This window comes from Jatropha curcas, chromosome 9 (assembly GCF_041381405.1).
Source record: "Jatropha curcas cultivar XTBG-Jc1 chromosome 9, XTBG_Jcur_1.0, whole genome shotgun sequence".
In the NCBI taxonomy this organism is placed as follows: domain Eukaryota; kingdom Viridiplantae; phylum Streptophyta; class Magnoliopsida; order Malpighiales; family Euphorbiaceae; genus Jatropha; species Jatropha curcas.
The window spans coordinates 6185838-6203190 of NC_143159.1; the positions used below are offsets into that span (position 1 = coordinate 6185838).

A 17353-nucleotide genomic window follows, 5' to 3' on the forward strand; every position below is an offset into this window, starting at 1 on the left:
GAGAGAGAGCCGAGCTTTTTAAAGTTTAAAATGGGTTAATGTATAGAATTGGAGCTAAAAATGTCCTGATATCGTGCGATATTTTGATTTTTGGTAAGGATAATTGGATATATACAGTACAGCCATAAACTGTTAAATCAGTTGTAAGCTTACTATTTACTGGGTTTGATGATAAACTCAACGCTTAAAAAGTAAAACTCTTCAACTTTGATCTTATCTCCCAACAACATAGTTTCGTATTTTCTGAAATTAAATAATTTAGCCTTCAATTCTTAAAAATAAATAAAATCTTATTTTAATTGCATAAAATTCTATAATATGACCCTTTATGAAATAAATATACTGGTTTTGACTAAAGTTGCTTTTTTTTAATTATAATTTGTGAACAAAATACTACAATGTGAATTTTATAAAAATAATAATAATAGAAAAATCTTCCTTAATAATAAGTACATGGAAGGTGATTTAAAAGTTCTATCTCTTGACGGTAATTAGGACAGTTCCCAACTACTAAAATTAACTAATTTTGTTGAACAATTCTAGCAAAAAAAATCTCTACAAAATTTCGAATTTAATCCATGAAAAAAAAAACTCATGGAAAAAAGGCAATAATGAATCTGAAACAAAGGTAGTCTCATGCTTCAAAAATCTTTGGCAGGGAAAACGTTTTTTTAACAAAATAATATTATGAAAATAATTAAAATATTAATGAAATAAAGAAATTAGGATGGATCTCTTAATGTAATACTCTTTCTGTCTCATTTTATTTATTTATATCGTTTGACAACCTTTCATAATATTATTTTATTTATTAAATGAAAGATATTAATAAAAACCTTTCATTTAATAAATGATCATAAAAGTTTACATAGCTAAATTTCGAAATTTTATAAATATTTTAAGATATATAAAAAATAATAATTAAATAAAATGAAAAGAACAGAGTATTATATTTTAAGGACTCTTTCGCATGTACAATTTATCGCTAGAACTAGAAGCAAGGAATGGAAAACTCCAACCAAGTGCGAAGCCGATCATATCTATGCATAATAACATCTTTGACTAATACTATAATACAACACGTAATAATAACGGAGTATAAACTAAACTCGAATTACCCACTAAAGCAAAAGCATAGAGCTGCATAGATATTGGGAACAGACACGAAAAAAGAATGGGCTGACACTTGCCAGTAGCCATAGAGACGTTAAAGTCGTTAACCGGCTAAAGTCCGTCACCGTCAGTTAGTGCGTCGCCTCGGGCTCCTTTAAATTTAATACCCCACGACGCCCCTGCGACCGTCCAGAATTCATAATTTATTTTTTCTTTTGCACCGTTATGCCTTCCACGACTCCCAAATTTGCACGTCCTTTTCGTTTCTTCTTATTTTTTTTTTTCCATAAAGAAGTATAAGGATTTTAGGATGCAAAAATCTCATCTACACCAGAGTATTCCGATTAATTTTAGATGCACTAGACATGCCCACAAAGAGAAAAAGCGCTCTCTTCTAACTAGCTCGATTAATTCCGATTAATTTTAAACATTTTGGGCAGACCCACTAAGGGAGCAGAACGCTCCTTCCCAAATATTTAAATGGATTTTAAAATTCGAACTCAAGATTTACGATGAAGGGAGAAGAAATTCTTATCATCTCATCTCAGCCCTTAAGATTCACGATAGAATTTTATCTTTATACGTAAAATCTTTAAATTTTGATGTGATTCTAATTTAGCGCCATAAAATAATTTTATTTTGTACCAATATAATCATGTAGCTATATTTTTTAGTAGTATTTTTTAAAATCTTTTCAATATTAGTTATATGTATATGTAAAATAAAAATTTATTGAGTTAACTTCATAAAAATTAAAATAATAATTACATAAAGTCAATCATATATGGTCTAGTTGGTCTTCTTACGTCTTGTTAAAGACGTGGGGAGTGAGAGTTCGAGTCCTCTCCGTCACAAAATTATTTCTAATTTGGCAAACTTTAATTAAACTCTGTAGCTCACAATATTGTCCATTAGACTTTTCAAGTATAAAAAAAATAATAATTACATAATAATTCTTAATTTTGCAATAATATACTATCATGGATTAGTTTTTGCTCATATTATATTAAAATATTTTTAATTGAGAAAAGTCGTGTGTGTGTATATATATATAATCTAATTTAATCTCAGAATGACTATATATTAATTTATTTTAAATATTGACTTTTTTAAAGAGAAATACTAGTTTAATTGATAAAATGGGTGCAGCCCTCCAACTAATTAATTAAGATTTAAATCTTACGATTGGACTAATAATAATATTTTTTTATCCTTACGAACCGTTTTAATTCTAAGATAAATAGCATGTTTTTAATAAGATGGAAGAAACAGAGATTGGTAAAAGGTACAAAATTAACTCGAGATACCACCTTAACCCTTTAAAAATTAGTTATTTAAAATAAATGGAAGCCTGAAATTTCAAGCATCCTTAAACAACAAGAAAAAAAAAAAAATAGGGAAAGAATTTTCTAGGTTGATATTTTTTTTATCTAAAGATCAGTACAGGCAATCCCAATCAGATGGACCACATTTCAACAATAAACGTGCTAAAAAAATTTCCAATTTTGCAGGGCACCAATGGGGATTTTTTTTTTCTTTTATTTTCTTTTCCTTTCCTTTCTCTTCTTCTATTTCATTTTCAAAAGTGAATGAGTAGAAGTTAATCCACCTACTAAAATCTATAAAGAGCAGACTACATAAGAGGCAACATGGTATGGTAGTAACAAATTTTGGATAACAATACAAAACTAGCAAAATAATATAATAGACAAAAAATAAACTTTTCTTTAGAGCTTGTCCTAGTTTTAGAACTATTGCTTAAACTATGGTTCGAACTAATATTCTAAATTATGGCTTCAACAACTATAATACTTCAAAAACAAGAAATAAAGCAAACGACAATTTATACTGTAAGAAGAAGCTTTCTCATTAAATAAAACTACAACCCAACATTGAAACTTATCATTTTAATATAATAACATATTATAAATTTAGATATTGAAATTAATAATTCAAAGATTAATTTTCATGACATAGAGATATGGATTCAAATTTTCATTTTTTATTTTTTATTTTTTTAAAAAAATTTCTTTAACGTACTCAACCAAATTAAGCTTATGGACTTTTCAAATTTTTATTTTAGACTCATTATTTGAAGTAATAAAATAACCGTATTTAAGTCAATTATAAAGTAAGGCTATTGTCTTAATTGGATTGAGAAAAATAATTTTAATTTTGCAACCGTGACTATTATTTCTATTAATAATAAAATTAATACCACCAATCTTGCTCACAATTTTTAATCTCTCTCTATTTGAACAACACATTTAGCATTTCATATTAATTGTCTCCAACTAACATTTGGCGTGTCATTACATATATGACATTTTGTAATGCAAGGTTATGAATCTTTTTGCGATGAAATATCTGCTTGTGATTAAATAATTTTAGTTTTATTTATTCTTTCGGGTTTTCCCTTGTTCGTATTCAAAAAAAAAAATAAAAAAAATAAAACTAAATACTTTCTTATCTTTAAGATTAAAACATTGTAAGTTGAAATTTCATGTTTAAGCCAAGAAATAACTTATTATTAATTACATTTCTCAAAAAAAAAAAAAAACTTATTATTAATTACGGGGATTATAAAATTATCCTATAAAATAATAATGAAAATATAAAAGGATAAAATGGTAAAGTACTCAACTGAGAAAAAAAGGGACTCTTAAACCAGGTGGTGACAATGCCACGTGAGAATAGGAAATAATATATATCGTCACATAAAAAGACACAGAATATGGCCGAAATCTCTCCAAGACATCCGCTTTACCCGTCTGTACTGGATCCCACTCTCTGACCACGTTTTTTTTACTAAACTACCCCTCCATTAAGGGATGTTATTTGACTTCTTGAGCCTGTTTCTGTCTATTTAAGTTCCAAATCTCAAGCGAGCAGTCCCCTTGTTAGTGTGCAGATATTGTTTGCTTTGGACATTCGAGCCCAGTTGTCATACCATGCACTAATGCACTCTATTCACCAGATAAACCTTGGTAGAAGTTTAAATAAATAAATAAATAAATAAATAAATAAAAGAGAGCCAAATGCTGGTAAAAACATTGTTAAACTTTATTCCAGGAAAATGAAATTAAAAGGTCGTTGAATCAGTGAAAATAGACTATGTTTTTAGGTGAATTTTAATTGTAATGTCGGTTCCTCAAAATCTAAAATCATTACAGTTTCAACTTACAAGAATTTAATATAATATTTAAAACGCTAAATAATATTTTTTATGGTATTCGATAATATTACGTTTGAATAGTTTTTAGAAATTAAGGTAGCGTTTTATAAAAGTTAATATGTGTAACATTTAACTTTTAACGTTTCATGAAAAAACTATTTGAGCGGCTAATACCTACACACTATTAAAACAACTAAAAAATACCAAAATAATTAATTTTGCCGAACAGATTTTTCGGGATACTTTATTTTGAACACTTCTAAAAGCATCTCCAATGTCAAGTATATATTATTACTTATTTATTTTCATGAGCTTGCTAGTGAGAGTCAGCTGACATTAAAAAATCAAATATATTGGCTGTGTCTTTATATATGCAGTTAGAGTTAGTGAAAGCACCGAAAAATTAAATGAAATTTTTGTTGTTGGTTTTACACCAATGAATGTTCACAAAAAGTGTAATCTTTTTTTTTTTTTTTTTATGTTTTTAAATTTATTGCTTCTCGCTTTTATTTCAAATACTATTTTTTGAGTTCATGAAATGAAAATTTTAGATTAAAAATAGAATATACTAAATTTTTTGTATATATTAAAAAATTTTTAAAGAAAAAAAATAGTGAATATACCTATCCTGTCATCAAGATGAGGATGGGACAACGTGGGTCACAAAACAAATTTCATTTAAAATGTTCTTCCCTGATCTTTATTTCTGTTTTTTTTTTTTTTTTTTTATACGCTTTACACTGTTAGCAGTAATTACAACTTAAAAATTCATATGACAATACAATTCATTATAAAGCACGTCAAAAATAATACAATGTAATAAAGAAAAACTAAAAAGAAATACCAGCTGAAATTAATTATTACATTAGCAAAGATGGAACGTGGAATCTCTTTCCCTATCTTTATTTCGTGGATGCCTTTTCAAGAATCACTGTTTGCCCAGTTTTTTTTTTTTTTCCTAAGAAAAAAAAAAACATTTACTCTAGTTTGATTTTATTTTTAAAATTCATAAATGCTGTAAGGCGTGATTGGATAAAATGAGCATCCTAAAAATCAATTACCTATAAAATTTTTTACTATTTTTTCATTTTATAGATATATATTTTCCTTTAACTAATTTAAAAAAACAAAAAGAACTTTCATATTAATTCACCTAGTCAGGCTGAGTTTATATAGCGATTCTTGTAAAGTGAAAACCCATGTGATGTGCTATTATAAGAAGGTGGTTTGTGTCTCCAATTTGGGCACTTGCACAATAAAATCTCAGTAAAAAGTACCATCGAGCTCAAGGTCTAAGGGAAAAAAAAAAATTCAGTAGCATTTTTGGTCTTATTGGTAGATTGTTTTTGAGACAGTGAAAGTGATAGGGCCACTGATCTGAGATTCAAATATTCAATTTTGGACCCTACATATATATATATTAGATGCCATTTCTATATGCTTTTGTCCTAACTCCACTCTACCCACCACTTTACATCAACCCACAAATACGACATAATAGTGCTCATCATTGTGGGCCTACCCTCCTTCATTAGGATACCCCCCTCCTTGACCGACTTATTGGCAAACTGAATCGATGAGTTGAATCAATCAATTAAGCTGCAAATCGACCGTTGATTCGGTCCAATTTGATGAAAAATGGGATAGGAGGAAAAGTTACAATTAAAATCTTAATCAATCGAAATCAAAGGAGTCATACGAGAGCCAATTAAAAGTTATTGCATCTGAATCGAAATTAAATCAACCAGTTTGAGATTGCGATGAAATCCCCTATTAAAATTAGCGAGTAAAAGTCAAACAATACATTAACATGAAATATCCTAACAGAATTGAAAATATGATATTATGAAAAATTCTTCATAAATCTAAGCTTTTCACATATTTCAATAAAAAAAATATATATATAAAGGGCAAATACTAAGTTACCTGGAGAGAGATCCGGGAGCAAAGAGAAAATTGTATTCATCATTATAGGAAGGTGCGTTCTCATTTGGAAGAGATGCCCTTTGGACTGATAAATTTATGCCACCCACAACTCATCATAATGTAGGTAAGGAACTTTTGGGCCCAAAAAGAGACTAATGTACTGAGTACAACACCTTTTTTGAAACCTCTATTGGACACCTGTGATTTTTATGGCTCCTTCCCATTTAGTACCACTCCTTTTTAATGCTTCTAACAAAACACCTGTCATAGTTGCAGGGAACCCAACTCCATTAATATCATCCACAGTTATTACTTATCACTCACTCAGTAACAATGAGGCCACTCACTGTTCAGAATAGAAATTTCTAAAATCAAAGCCCAAGTTATCACTTATCAGTCATTCAATAACCATAATGCCACTCACAATTCAGAATAGAAATTTCTTGACTCCAAGCCAGCCTGGCCCAGCATTAGATCTTTGCCACAAAGGCAAAACAGAGTAGAACAAAGAAAGTGCAACGTACAGTCAGTCTATAAAGGGCTTTCATGTGAATTTCGAAAATATTATTGTATCAGTTACAACAGTATAATGCCAAGAGGAAACTCTCGCCATCCTCCCAGTTTATACAAAAGTACAGTATAAAAAGATCTAGATTAACTAGGAAATAAAAGTCTTTTAGCTCTAATAAAACTGTTGCTTTCTTTACTTTGTAGATCCAACCCTATCACGAGGGATCAAGCGCAATTCAGAACCATGTTTGAGGAAGACATTGCCTGAGACCATCAAAATCATGAGAGACAGGAAAAAAAAAAGGATCTAAACAGCATGAAATGATTTATAACTAATAACAGTAGAATCATAAACTTTCTGATACTTCAGAGCTACCATATTAACAGGAAGTAAGTTATATAATGTTTTTAGCTCGTCAAATATACCAAGAGAATTGTAATATAGAACCCCAAGGAAATTTATGATAAACACATTATTAAATACTAGAAAATTAGAAAATCCAGATCAAATCAAGACAAACACAAAATTCTAAAAGTTAAAACTCAAAATAAGCATTTGAGAGAACACAATAATCTACTAGTTTCACAAAAACAGCAGTAAGAACAGCACTAATTTGACAGTATCATTGAAGACATCCATTTTCCCATGAAAACCTCAAGTTACTTTCTTGAATCTGCTGGTTCCCAGTACAACTTTTGATCTGTGATATGATCCAGTTGCAAGGCACAGCTTAATGAAACAGATAGAATTGCAATTTGATTAAGAAGCAACAGCTGCTAAATTACACCATTGTAATCTTATTAGACAGGTGTGCACATTGATGATACCAAAATTAACCTAGTGCTGCTAATGTCATAACTTAAACTAGTTCTGTTATTGTTATATACTAACATGACCCTCCCTTCAGGAGCTGTTGTCTTTATTTCAAGCAAAGCAGAGACTCTTCAACAGATGGCACATATGAACCAAAAAAAAGCAGATTAAATGAAATCATAGAGTGTATGAATATAGGGAATGCATTAGCATACCTGCACTTTGTTGAGGATTGATTCCCACTCCATCTGGATGTCAACAAAACAGTTTTGATGTAAGAAACAACAAAGAATATAGGATGAATTAAGATGCTGACTAACCCTCATTTGGTAGAACATCATAAAACTAGATTAGTTGATGGAAAGGAGATAGTAAACACTTAAGCCAGTTGAAACAATGAAATTAAGCACAGAAATTAATATAATTAATTCATTTATACTGCCAAATTGTTTTTTTCTTTCCCTCTCTGTCCATTTCATTCCGGTGAATTAAAATAATTCACTAATTTCAACGGTTGCCCAAATGTCATCCCAATGCCAATGCATGAGGACTGCAGGCAGCTCACTGAGTCATTGAGTCAACAATGTGAATCAGGTAAAATAAGATATTTGATTCAATGCAATTGCTATGACACATACACTACCAAGGCCTGGAAACAACACAAGCTCAAAAGAAACCAACTTTCAGAATGAGATTTTTTCCAGGATCAAATTCGCAATCTAGAATACCACATTGCATTTGATGTCTCAGTTCAAGTTTATGCATAACGAATGCAACATTTCCACTTCAAAACCTAATTAATTCCTACTTGCACAAAATTAGGATCTTTCTTCCTAAAGAACACTATAAAAAGGAAAGAAAAAGAAGCCCTTTATAAGCTCAACAGTTTCTGAAACCTTCTAAAAATTATTCTTCTAAAACAAATAAACAGAAAATTAAAAAAAAAAAAAAACACACAAAATCGATCACAATCAATGTGTGAAACCCTAGATTACCATTTCTTTGGCTTTTCATCATTCTTTTTAGAAGACAAGAAATGGGAATTACCGTTAGTGATGATAGCGCTAGTTTGGGGTGGAACTTTGAATTCCTCAGCTGCGAATTTCAAAACAGCAGTAAATGGGGCAGCCTCTGGTACGCTAAACCTGAAATCAGCCATAATTAAGATAACAATTCAAATCAGAGATGAACAAACAGTAAAAATTAAACGAGTGAATTACGAGCTGAAATTGAAAAGGTTGATTATACGTACACTTTGAAAGGAAGCTTTGGATCGGAGGTAAGCGTCACTTTGAAGGAGACCTTTCCTCCTCCACCACCACCACCACCACCACCACCACCACCATCACCACCGGCGCTAGCCATTTCAATTTGACTTGTATTACTGGATTTTCGTTTTCTATGGGTAGTTTGATATACACAAATACTATTGTATTTATTGGAAGGCGTAGCTTCAACGCAATCCAGGCCCATTGGGCTCGGTACAAGCGGATTTCAGGCCTTGTTTCAGTTTTATGTATGAGGAGGGAAATTTTAACCTGTCATTCACGAATGAAAATTTTCCCTCTCTTTTACAAAATAATTTTAAATGATCTCAATCAAAAATAGGTATAAACAACCGAGAATATCTTATATTTTTAATGACTTAATTTACTAATTTGGTAATTATTTTTCTAGTGCCACTTTCCGTGTAGATTGATTCAAATATAGAATCAAACTCCTGACTTTACAGATAAAATTTATCGAATGATATAATTCACTTCTATTAATCCAATTGTATCATATCAATTACATAAACATAATAATAATAATAATAATAATAATAATAATAATAATATTTATTTCCAATCGGATGAACACGAAGAAGCTTGAATCTTACTCAAAAGAACAAATTAAATTGGATATACAAGTGGACAATGAGAAATAAAATGTTAGATTAAATTGAAGATTACAGTCTGATAAGTAATTGCAGTTGATTCTTGCCCTTGAATCGAAGAAAAACAATAGAATCAAATTAATATTTACAATCCCAACATTGACATTTTAACCTATAAGAAAAGATTATAAGTCCTTTCACAAATTTGGGCAAGCTATATATAATTATCAAAGAATAATTAAGAGACCCCTCTAATTGATCAAAAAAAAAAAAAAAAAACATCTATGTCTTATATTAAATTCTAAATAATCCACCAGTTAACCATAAATGAAAATGCAAGCACCAGAACCCAACTGCTTCCAATCAATGACTTTAATCCTTGAGATCCACCACAAACAAGCTTGTTATTATGATATGTGCAAACCTGTTGTTTCTGGCTGCAATTATTAACAAATAACATCTATTTGTTTAGAATATAATTATATATAACGTCAAAATTATTATAAAAAAACAATCGAAAAATATAAAGACATTCTCTTTGCAAAAGCAGAGAAAAGCCGTATAAATCAATCTTTTTCAAAATCCATAAAATAGAATGTTTCATGGATTGAGTCGCCTTTTATCGAAAGATAATTTAAGTAAAAAAAAAAAAAAAAAAGAAATTACCTTATGGTAACTCACCTTGATGGGCAAAAAGTGATGACATAATCTGTTCCAGAGCAAGTAAAAATACTAGTAGGATCATCATAAGCATAACTATAAGCAGTAGGGCAAGCCTCTTTGAATTTCTTGGAATAGTAAGTAGGTTGACAAACCACAGGATTTCCATAAACTCCTCTACAACAATACTCATCAGTATTGAACACATCACAAGCGCTCCGGCAAGCGATAACTTTTCCGTTCGACTTGACGGCAAGTTCCGACGGACAAGTCGACCTCAAATCCATATAACAACCAGCAACACTACAATTTCCGACACCATTAATTGGTGTAACGAGTAATGGTAAATTAAACCCATCCACAAGGCTAACATCATAGAAGTCTGGGGTTGCCAAGGTAAATTCCGCTAGTGAAACAGGAGTTGCACCTGATGCTCCACATTTTAACGACGTGCCACATGACCCTGTTTGACATGATCCATTGCCGTTTTTGTCAAAACTGCAGCCCGTTCTGGCCCAAATTCTTCCTGACCAACCAACCGGGGCATTGAACACAATGGATTGGCCTCGTTTTAATGCAAATCCACCGCCATTGAAATTGTCACCTGGAGTGATTCCAGGCCATATTGTTTCTTTGCAATAGTTTATTATGGTAAAAATTCTTGCACTCTCTGTCACTTTTGTCTCTGCCATTAACACAGGAAAACATAAGATAAAATGCCACTAGAAAAACAAATATGGGTTAGAAAAAGATTCAATTACCTGAAGAAATGATGAATAGAACGACAAGAAGAGGTAAAAGCACATTAAGATTTGCCATTTCAATCTGTTAGTTACTTTGGAAGATTGAAAATGGAGCTAAAATATAAAGCAAAGTGATGAAGAATACGTGTGGGGGGAGAGATGGTAAAATCAAAACAAAAACCATTTTAGGGTAAAGGTAGATAGATGATTCCTTCCCTAATCCTTTCATGCAAGTTTATTCAGATTCTATATTCTTTCCCTTTCTGTACTTTTTGGATTCCTATTTATATCACTGTTTAGTCAGTGGATCATCAGAATCTGCCATTTCAAAACAATTATTACCTTTGTCCCATTTTTATTGAATTTAGAAAAATTTTGAGTCTTCGAAATTAAAAAAAAAAAAAAAAAAAAAAAAAAAAAAAAAAAAAGAAGAAGAAGAGAAATATTCCATTCTCGATCCATCTCTATTCATTATATTTTTAGTTTTAATTCACGTATCTCACCTTTAACATGTGTCTTATTGTTATTCAAGTACCATTATATCTAGTATTAAAGAGAAAATTATTGAATTATATCCAGTAATTAAAGAGAATAATAATTTAAACGATACAAAATTGGCCAGTAATTTATTTTTATTATCCCCCATAATTTTCTCTAAAATATTTAGATTATAAAATTAAATAATAAAAAATAATTTATATTAAAATAAAAATAATCAGATATTATATTTTAATTTGTTTGAAATATAAAAATTATTTTTATTTTAAATATACTTTTTGATTATTAAAAAATGCAAATAGTTAGTTTGATATATTAATAATTTTTAATCATCATTTAATAGCTATTATAGCACTTTCTAATAGTTTAATAGGTCAATAATGTAATGACAGTTTATGTATTTTTCAAAATTGAGAAATAATGTTGTTAATTAAACTAAATTTAATGAATGAAATAGTAATTTACACTCTTTTTAAAATAGTTAATAAATAACTATTAAATAATGTTTCTTTTCTTAAATGAATTTTTTTTTTTTCAATTCCAATTAGAGAGCATAAAGCTGAATTAAAAACCTTTTTTTTTAAAGGTTTGAAACATGACATATATTATTAAGGAAAACAATAATTTGAATTAATGTTCAAACAAAATACCAATCACAATCCAAAAATCAAAATGAACCCACTAAGGAACTTGGTGGTGCCCAAAGCATCTTACGCTTAATTTGTTAAATTTCATAATCAGAGAAGGAAAAAAAGAAAAAAAGAAAAAAGAAAATGTAAGCATCTTCTCAATGATACACCATAATCTTATGGACACTCCATATTCGTACAAACACTTTTTTTTTTTCTTCCCATAGGAAGACATCTTTAATTATGATAGCTAAAAGTTTACAAAATAAAGAAAATAGGAGTAATATTTTCTTAGCATCCAGACTTTATTTCATATCAGTAATGAACTGGGCATGACATTGTACATTATTTTGTAATTAGTTTTACATTTATTCTATATTTAGGCTCCGTTTTTTTTTTTGTAAAATAACTTACATAAAAATATTTTTCACAATTTTCTTTTGTTTCAGACGTTCAGGAAAATAAGTTAAAGGAAAATATTTTACTAGTCAAAGGAAAATTAAGTTTTTTAAGTTAAGGAAAATAACTTCCTATTTTTTAGAGAGTAAAATATTTTTCAAATATTGACAAATCTTATAAATTTATATTTTTTTAATTTATTAGTGATCGTAGTCACTATCACTAGTCATCATTTATCACCGACGACCATCACCAACCACCACCACAGCCGGCTACCGGCGGCTTTCAAAATTTATATGTATATATTTTTGCATTCTTCTCATATTTAACAGTAAAATTTTTAATTTATAAAATTTCTATTATTATTAATATTTTTTATAGTCTTATGAAATAAATACTTTAATATTTTTAACTAATTTTCAATATTACAACTAAACAATGGAAAATAAGTCATTCAAAAAATATTTTTCAACAAGTTATTTTCCTGCAAGTTATTTTACGAAAACAAACGGAGCATTAGTGAATTCTACTGGTACAAAATGTAATGTAATTAAATGCATTTTTAATGTACATTAAAAATACTTTTAATTACATTAAGTTATGTTATGTTACAGTTTACTTTTTGTAATTTTAATATTTGAAAATCATATTATAATTTTTTTTTCCTCTAAATTTTAGGATTCAAGAAGAGATTTTATATTGGCAAGATTTGAATGAGCTCTCTTGCAAATTGGCTAATTAAATAAATCTCATCATGATCCTTCACTTTACTTTCTACCTTAAAAGTACTAATATATCATTTTCAAAAGGTAATATAAGTCATGAATCTCCCTCTCTATCAGATATGTCTTTCAACTTTCAATTTGTGGATCGAATCAGGTAAACAGAAAAGGTAATTTTAATGAACCAATCAATCCAACCGAACGAATTAAACTTGAGAACTAGTCAATTATTGACCAATATCATATTGAAATCATGGAAAAAAATTTTGCTCCCTTTTGATTAAAGTGAAATTTATAGTCATTTCCTATCAAGAGAAGGAATCTATATGTTTTTTTATTATGTTTTAAACTATATATTAGTTGGTTTTTGAAAAACAAGCACTTAGTAATTATTAAATGCTTATATGGAGAATTCTTGTGAATTGTGATATCTCTCTCTTGATGAGAAATTTTCTTTCTCTCTTGATGAGAAATTTCTTGCTTTTGTTAAACAATTAAGAGAGAAAAACATTTGACTATTTGACTTCATAAACAATCAAATATTTTCTCACAACAAAGAATGTTAAAGATGTAAAATTTGAAAACTTTTTTCCTTTAAAAAAATTTTTTGATGTACCAAAATAATAATTAATATGACAAAGATATGATTCAAATCAAGTCTTGCTAGAAGAAAAGATATAAATCTAACTCAGAAAGCTCCTCTGGGCATCAAAACAAGTCCAAATCATTTAAGGATGAAATGGGTACTTGGAAAGACAATATTGAAGTGCAAGTTCTAACCAAGTCAAAGTTAGGGATTTTGCAATCCATTTCATACTTTTGCCAACTCTCTCTCTTTCTTTTTTTTATGGTCCCCTTTCTTTTTATGCATAGAAAAAAGGCTTATAATGCTCACACTTGCACATGAAAGGTGGGTCAAGAAATCTATACCCATATAGGCATATATCAAATACAATCTATATTTATTCTTTTAAAAAAAAATATGTATTGATTATACAAGAAAAAAAAATATTTTGGAATATGTTTCAGACAGGCTCATTATTGTATTGTAGCTATCGAGAATTAATGAGGATTGCTATATATTTTTAGTTCCCTACAAGAAGAATAATATAATTAAATTTGGGCAATTTTTAGTTTAACAAAAGTTAATTTGTGGGGTTAATTAGAGAAATAAATAGGTTATCTTAGTACATATATATATAATTAAAGAAGGTAATGAATCCATGTTGATTGTGACTTCAATTTCAATTTCAATTATCATTGTACATGTATAATTAAAGAAGGTAATCAATCAATCTTGATTGTGATTTCAATTTCAATCATGCTTAGTTAAAGGGGACCAATTTTATTAATTAGGATATCCACCATTTCCTGATTATTTGGTTACTTATTTACCAAACATCAACTAAGGGCTTGTTCTAAAGAAAATAGTTGTATTCCCAAGTTTTCAAATAAAAAGTTACTGAAGTGATATGATTTTTATTGAATATTTTCAATTTATTTCAGAAAAGGGAATGTTATAACGCTTCATGTGTTCTTTTAATTTGTTGAAAGACCCAACACTATGGACCGGTGTAAGGATGACTCTCTCTTTGGCTCACAAAATTAATGAAAACTGCTTGAACTCAAAATTTCTCACTCTTTATATAAATGAGAAAAACGATTAGATCATCACTGATTGACACACTTCATATGGTCAGTGTTACATATTTTGTCAAATAATGAAAAAAATAATTATAATTGTGCAACCGAGATCGAGATTATTTTAAAATTAAAATACAAATAGAATAGTAATTTGATATATTTATTGAATAATGTGCATATTATTTTTATACACATTTTATTTTTTTTCTTCAACATAGGCATGTTATAAATTATCATACATAGAAATCATCATCTTTTAAATATGATCCATTGTATTTAGAAGCAAAATGATTAATAGGTGCCAATTTTTTATAATTTTTTTTTCTCAATATTTTTACACCCTTTATAAATATGAGAATAATCTCATTTAAGGATTTTTAATTGCTTCTTTTTATCAAAATATTCAATTTTATCTACCAAACTCATATATATCTTCACATTTGAATTATTTATTCTTTTAAAGAGATAATCAAGACAAAAATAATTATTTCTTCTTTTAACATCTTGAATTATTTATTCTTTTAAAGAGATAATCAAGAGAAAAATAACAGCTAATTTTGAATCAAGTGTGGCTCACAAATGTCAAAGCAAATCACATGGTGGTAGTCCAAAATGAAATGAACTTACGTCTCCTAGGTGCAAATATGGCCCATCTATCTCAACTTTGCATATTAGAATGAAAGGCCCATTTTTTTTTTTTTTTTTTCTAAAAAAAGAACCCTTCCCAACATTAAATTTTCTTTTCTGGTTCCCACTTTCCATTTTCATTTTAAGGAATCACAAAATGAATTATAAATTTCTTTTTATCCAAACATGTCATTTAATTCAAAATTTGCCTACCCTTTGAGGCAGCCATTCAATATCATGATTGGTATGCCAAATCAATGGGCCAAAAGAGAAAAGACACTTGCAATAACAAAATCAAATGCCTAATAAAAAAAATTATTTCCATTCTTTACTTTTAAAAGAAAAAAAAAAAAAAAGGAAAAAGGTGTTAAATCTTTTGGAATACCAGTTGGCACACGTGCGGTACTAATCATGTTTAGCACTAAAGCCCACCCCTAAGTAATCATTCACTCCATCTTAGACTACTCCATTAAACCTTATTAAGACTCATATAATTATATTCTATTTTTATTTAAAACATCCTTAATTAATAAATTTAACGTAATTAAATCAAGTATTACATGGGCTGTTTTGTTATTTTAAAAAGTGGACTTTGGTGGGCCACCCCGCTCGTGCAATGCATGAGAGCTCGTGTCCACTACCCTTCTTTTTAAGCCCATCTAAGAGGAAAAATAAAAAATAAATTACAGTCAAATGATTTTGTCACATGCAGGGTATTTGGCTATGTCACCCACCAATGAAATATTGAAATTAACCATACGTTTGGATGTGAGGATGGAAAATAAGAAAGGAATGGAAAGAAAATGGAATTATAACTTTCCTTCAGTTGTTAAATAGCATGCATATAAATAGAAGAGATGGAAACTGGAAAGTGTGCTCTCTTGCCAGTATCTTTTTTTTTTTTTTAAGTACATATAAATATTTGTGACCCGTTTGGTATGATTATTATTTTTATTTCTAAAATATAGAAGAAATATTATTACTAAATTATGGTTACTTTCTTTTGTTTTATAAATTTATTTTCGAGTTATAATTTTTTTATTCATTAGGAGGCCTAACAAGCTCCAAGGATGTTATAAACTATACAACAAGTGTAATTCTCCCCTTTACTCACCAAATTAGTAAAAACTCTTATGGTTGAAAGGTATCGACATAGGTGGAAAAACCAATCAAACCACATGATTGAACAAATTATATAATTTTACTATGTACAAAAGTAAAAACTCAAAAAAAATATATATATATATATGCCAACTAGTTTTTTTTACATATAACTAAAATTGGAATTTATTTAAATATTTTATAAAAAAAATCATTTGAATAATTATTTTGGATTTTTCTTAATTAAATATATCAAATTTATTAGTTATCAATATATTTAAGATACACAATAATACCTTTCGCAGTAACACTTCCAACAAAAATGCAAAATAAAAACTCTAAAGTGATCCCTTTTACCTCTTTTATAAAAATTTTTCTTTTGTTTTCTCCTTTTCCCTAATCAAACACAGCATTTAAAGTTAACCTCTATGAAACTATAAGTCTAAATGTAAACGTCATTCTTGTTTTTTCACAATAATAAATTTTATAGCATCATTAATTTTAATTTTGACCAATTAAACACTTTAATTAATAAAATTACACATATTTCACACTTTAATGTGACCCATTAAAAATGTCGATCTCTAAAATTATATTGATTAAATACTTATTTAATAATTGAAAAACGTGAAAATTATTATTCAAAAAACTATACTAACCACATATCAAATTAATATTTTACATATAAAAGCCAAATAAATTTATAAATTATCATTACTAATGTGTTAATGTGTGAGATTATTACAAAAAGTAAAATTTAGAGTTTAAAATTTAAGATACTATAAGATTTTTTTGTCGGTTAAATCATATATTTAGAGAAAATGTAAATGAGCTATAGAATTGCAAAGGGTGACATAAATAGGTCCCCACTGAGGTGATTCAATTATTGCACCCAAAAATCTTTTATAAAGAAGGG

At 28.6% G+C, this 17353-nt stretch overlaps 2 protein-coding genes across 6 annotated transcripts; both read right to left on the minus strand.

Moving 5' to 3' along the window:
- Positions 1 to 3757: 3757 nt before the first annotated feature.
- Positions 3758 to 8952, minus strand: CCP2 (ubiquitin-fold modifier). Of its 4 annotated transcripts, none has more exons than XR_002284956.2 (5): positions 8791 to 8952; positions 8586 to 8683; positions 7754 to 7786; positions 6215 to 6475; positions 3758 to 4096 (listed from the first exon to the last, which is right to left on the minus strand). XR_002284956.2 is itself a non-coding variant. In XM_020681280.3 (4 exons), the coding sequence occupies exons 1-4, from the start codon at positions 8901 to 8903 to the stop codon at positions 6402 to 6404; spliced, it is 318 nt and encodes a 105-aa protein (XP_020536939.1). In that variant the 5' UTR covers positions 8904 to 8952; the 3' UTR covers positions 6044 to 6401. The 4 variants fall into 4 exon arrangements, 2 of the variants coding, with proteins under 2 accessions (XP_020536939.1, XP_012078177.1); XR_005178777.2 differs by lacking the exon at positions 3758 to 4096 and adding an exon at positions 5916 to 6058; XM_020681280.3 differs by lacking the exon at positions 3758 to 4096 and having other exon boundaries at positions 6044 to 6475.
- Positions 8953 to 9448: 496 nt separating this feature from the next.
- On the minus strand, positions 9449 to 10962 carry LOC105638895 (Pathogenesis-related thaumatin superfamily protein). Of its 2 annotated transcripts, none has more exons than XM_012222788.4 (3): positions 10836 to 10962; positions 10096 to 10759; positions 9449 to 9851 (listed from the first exon to the last, which is right to left on the minus strand). In XM_012222788.4, the coding sequence occupies exons 1-3, from the start codon at positions 10891 to 10893 to the stop codon at positions 9716 to 9718; spliced, it is 858 nt and encodes a 285-aa protein (XP_012078178.1). In that variant the 5' UTR covers positions 10894 to 10962; the 3' UTR covers positions 9449 to 9715. The 2 variants fall into 2 exon arrangements, with proteins under 2 accessions (XP_012078178.1, XP_012078179.1); XM_012222789.4 differs by having other exon boundaries at positions 9685 to 9851; positions 10081 to 10759.
- Positions 10963 to 17353: the final 6391 nt, after the last annotated feature.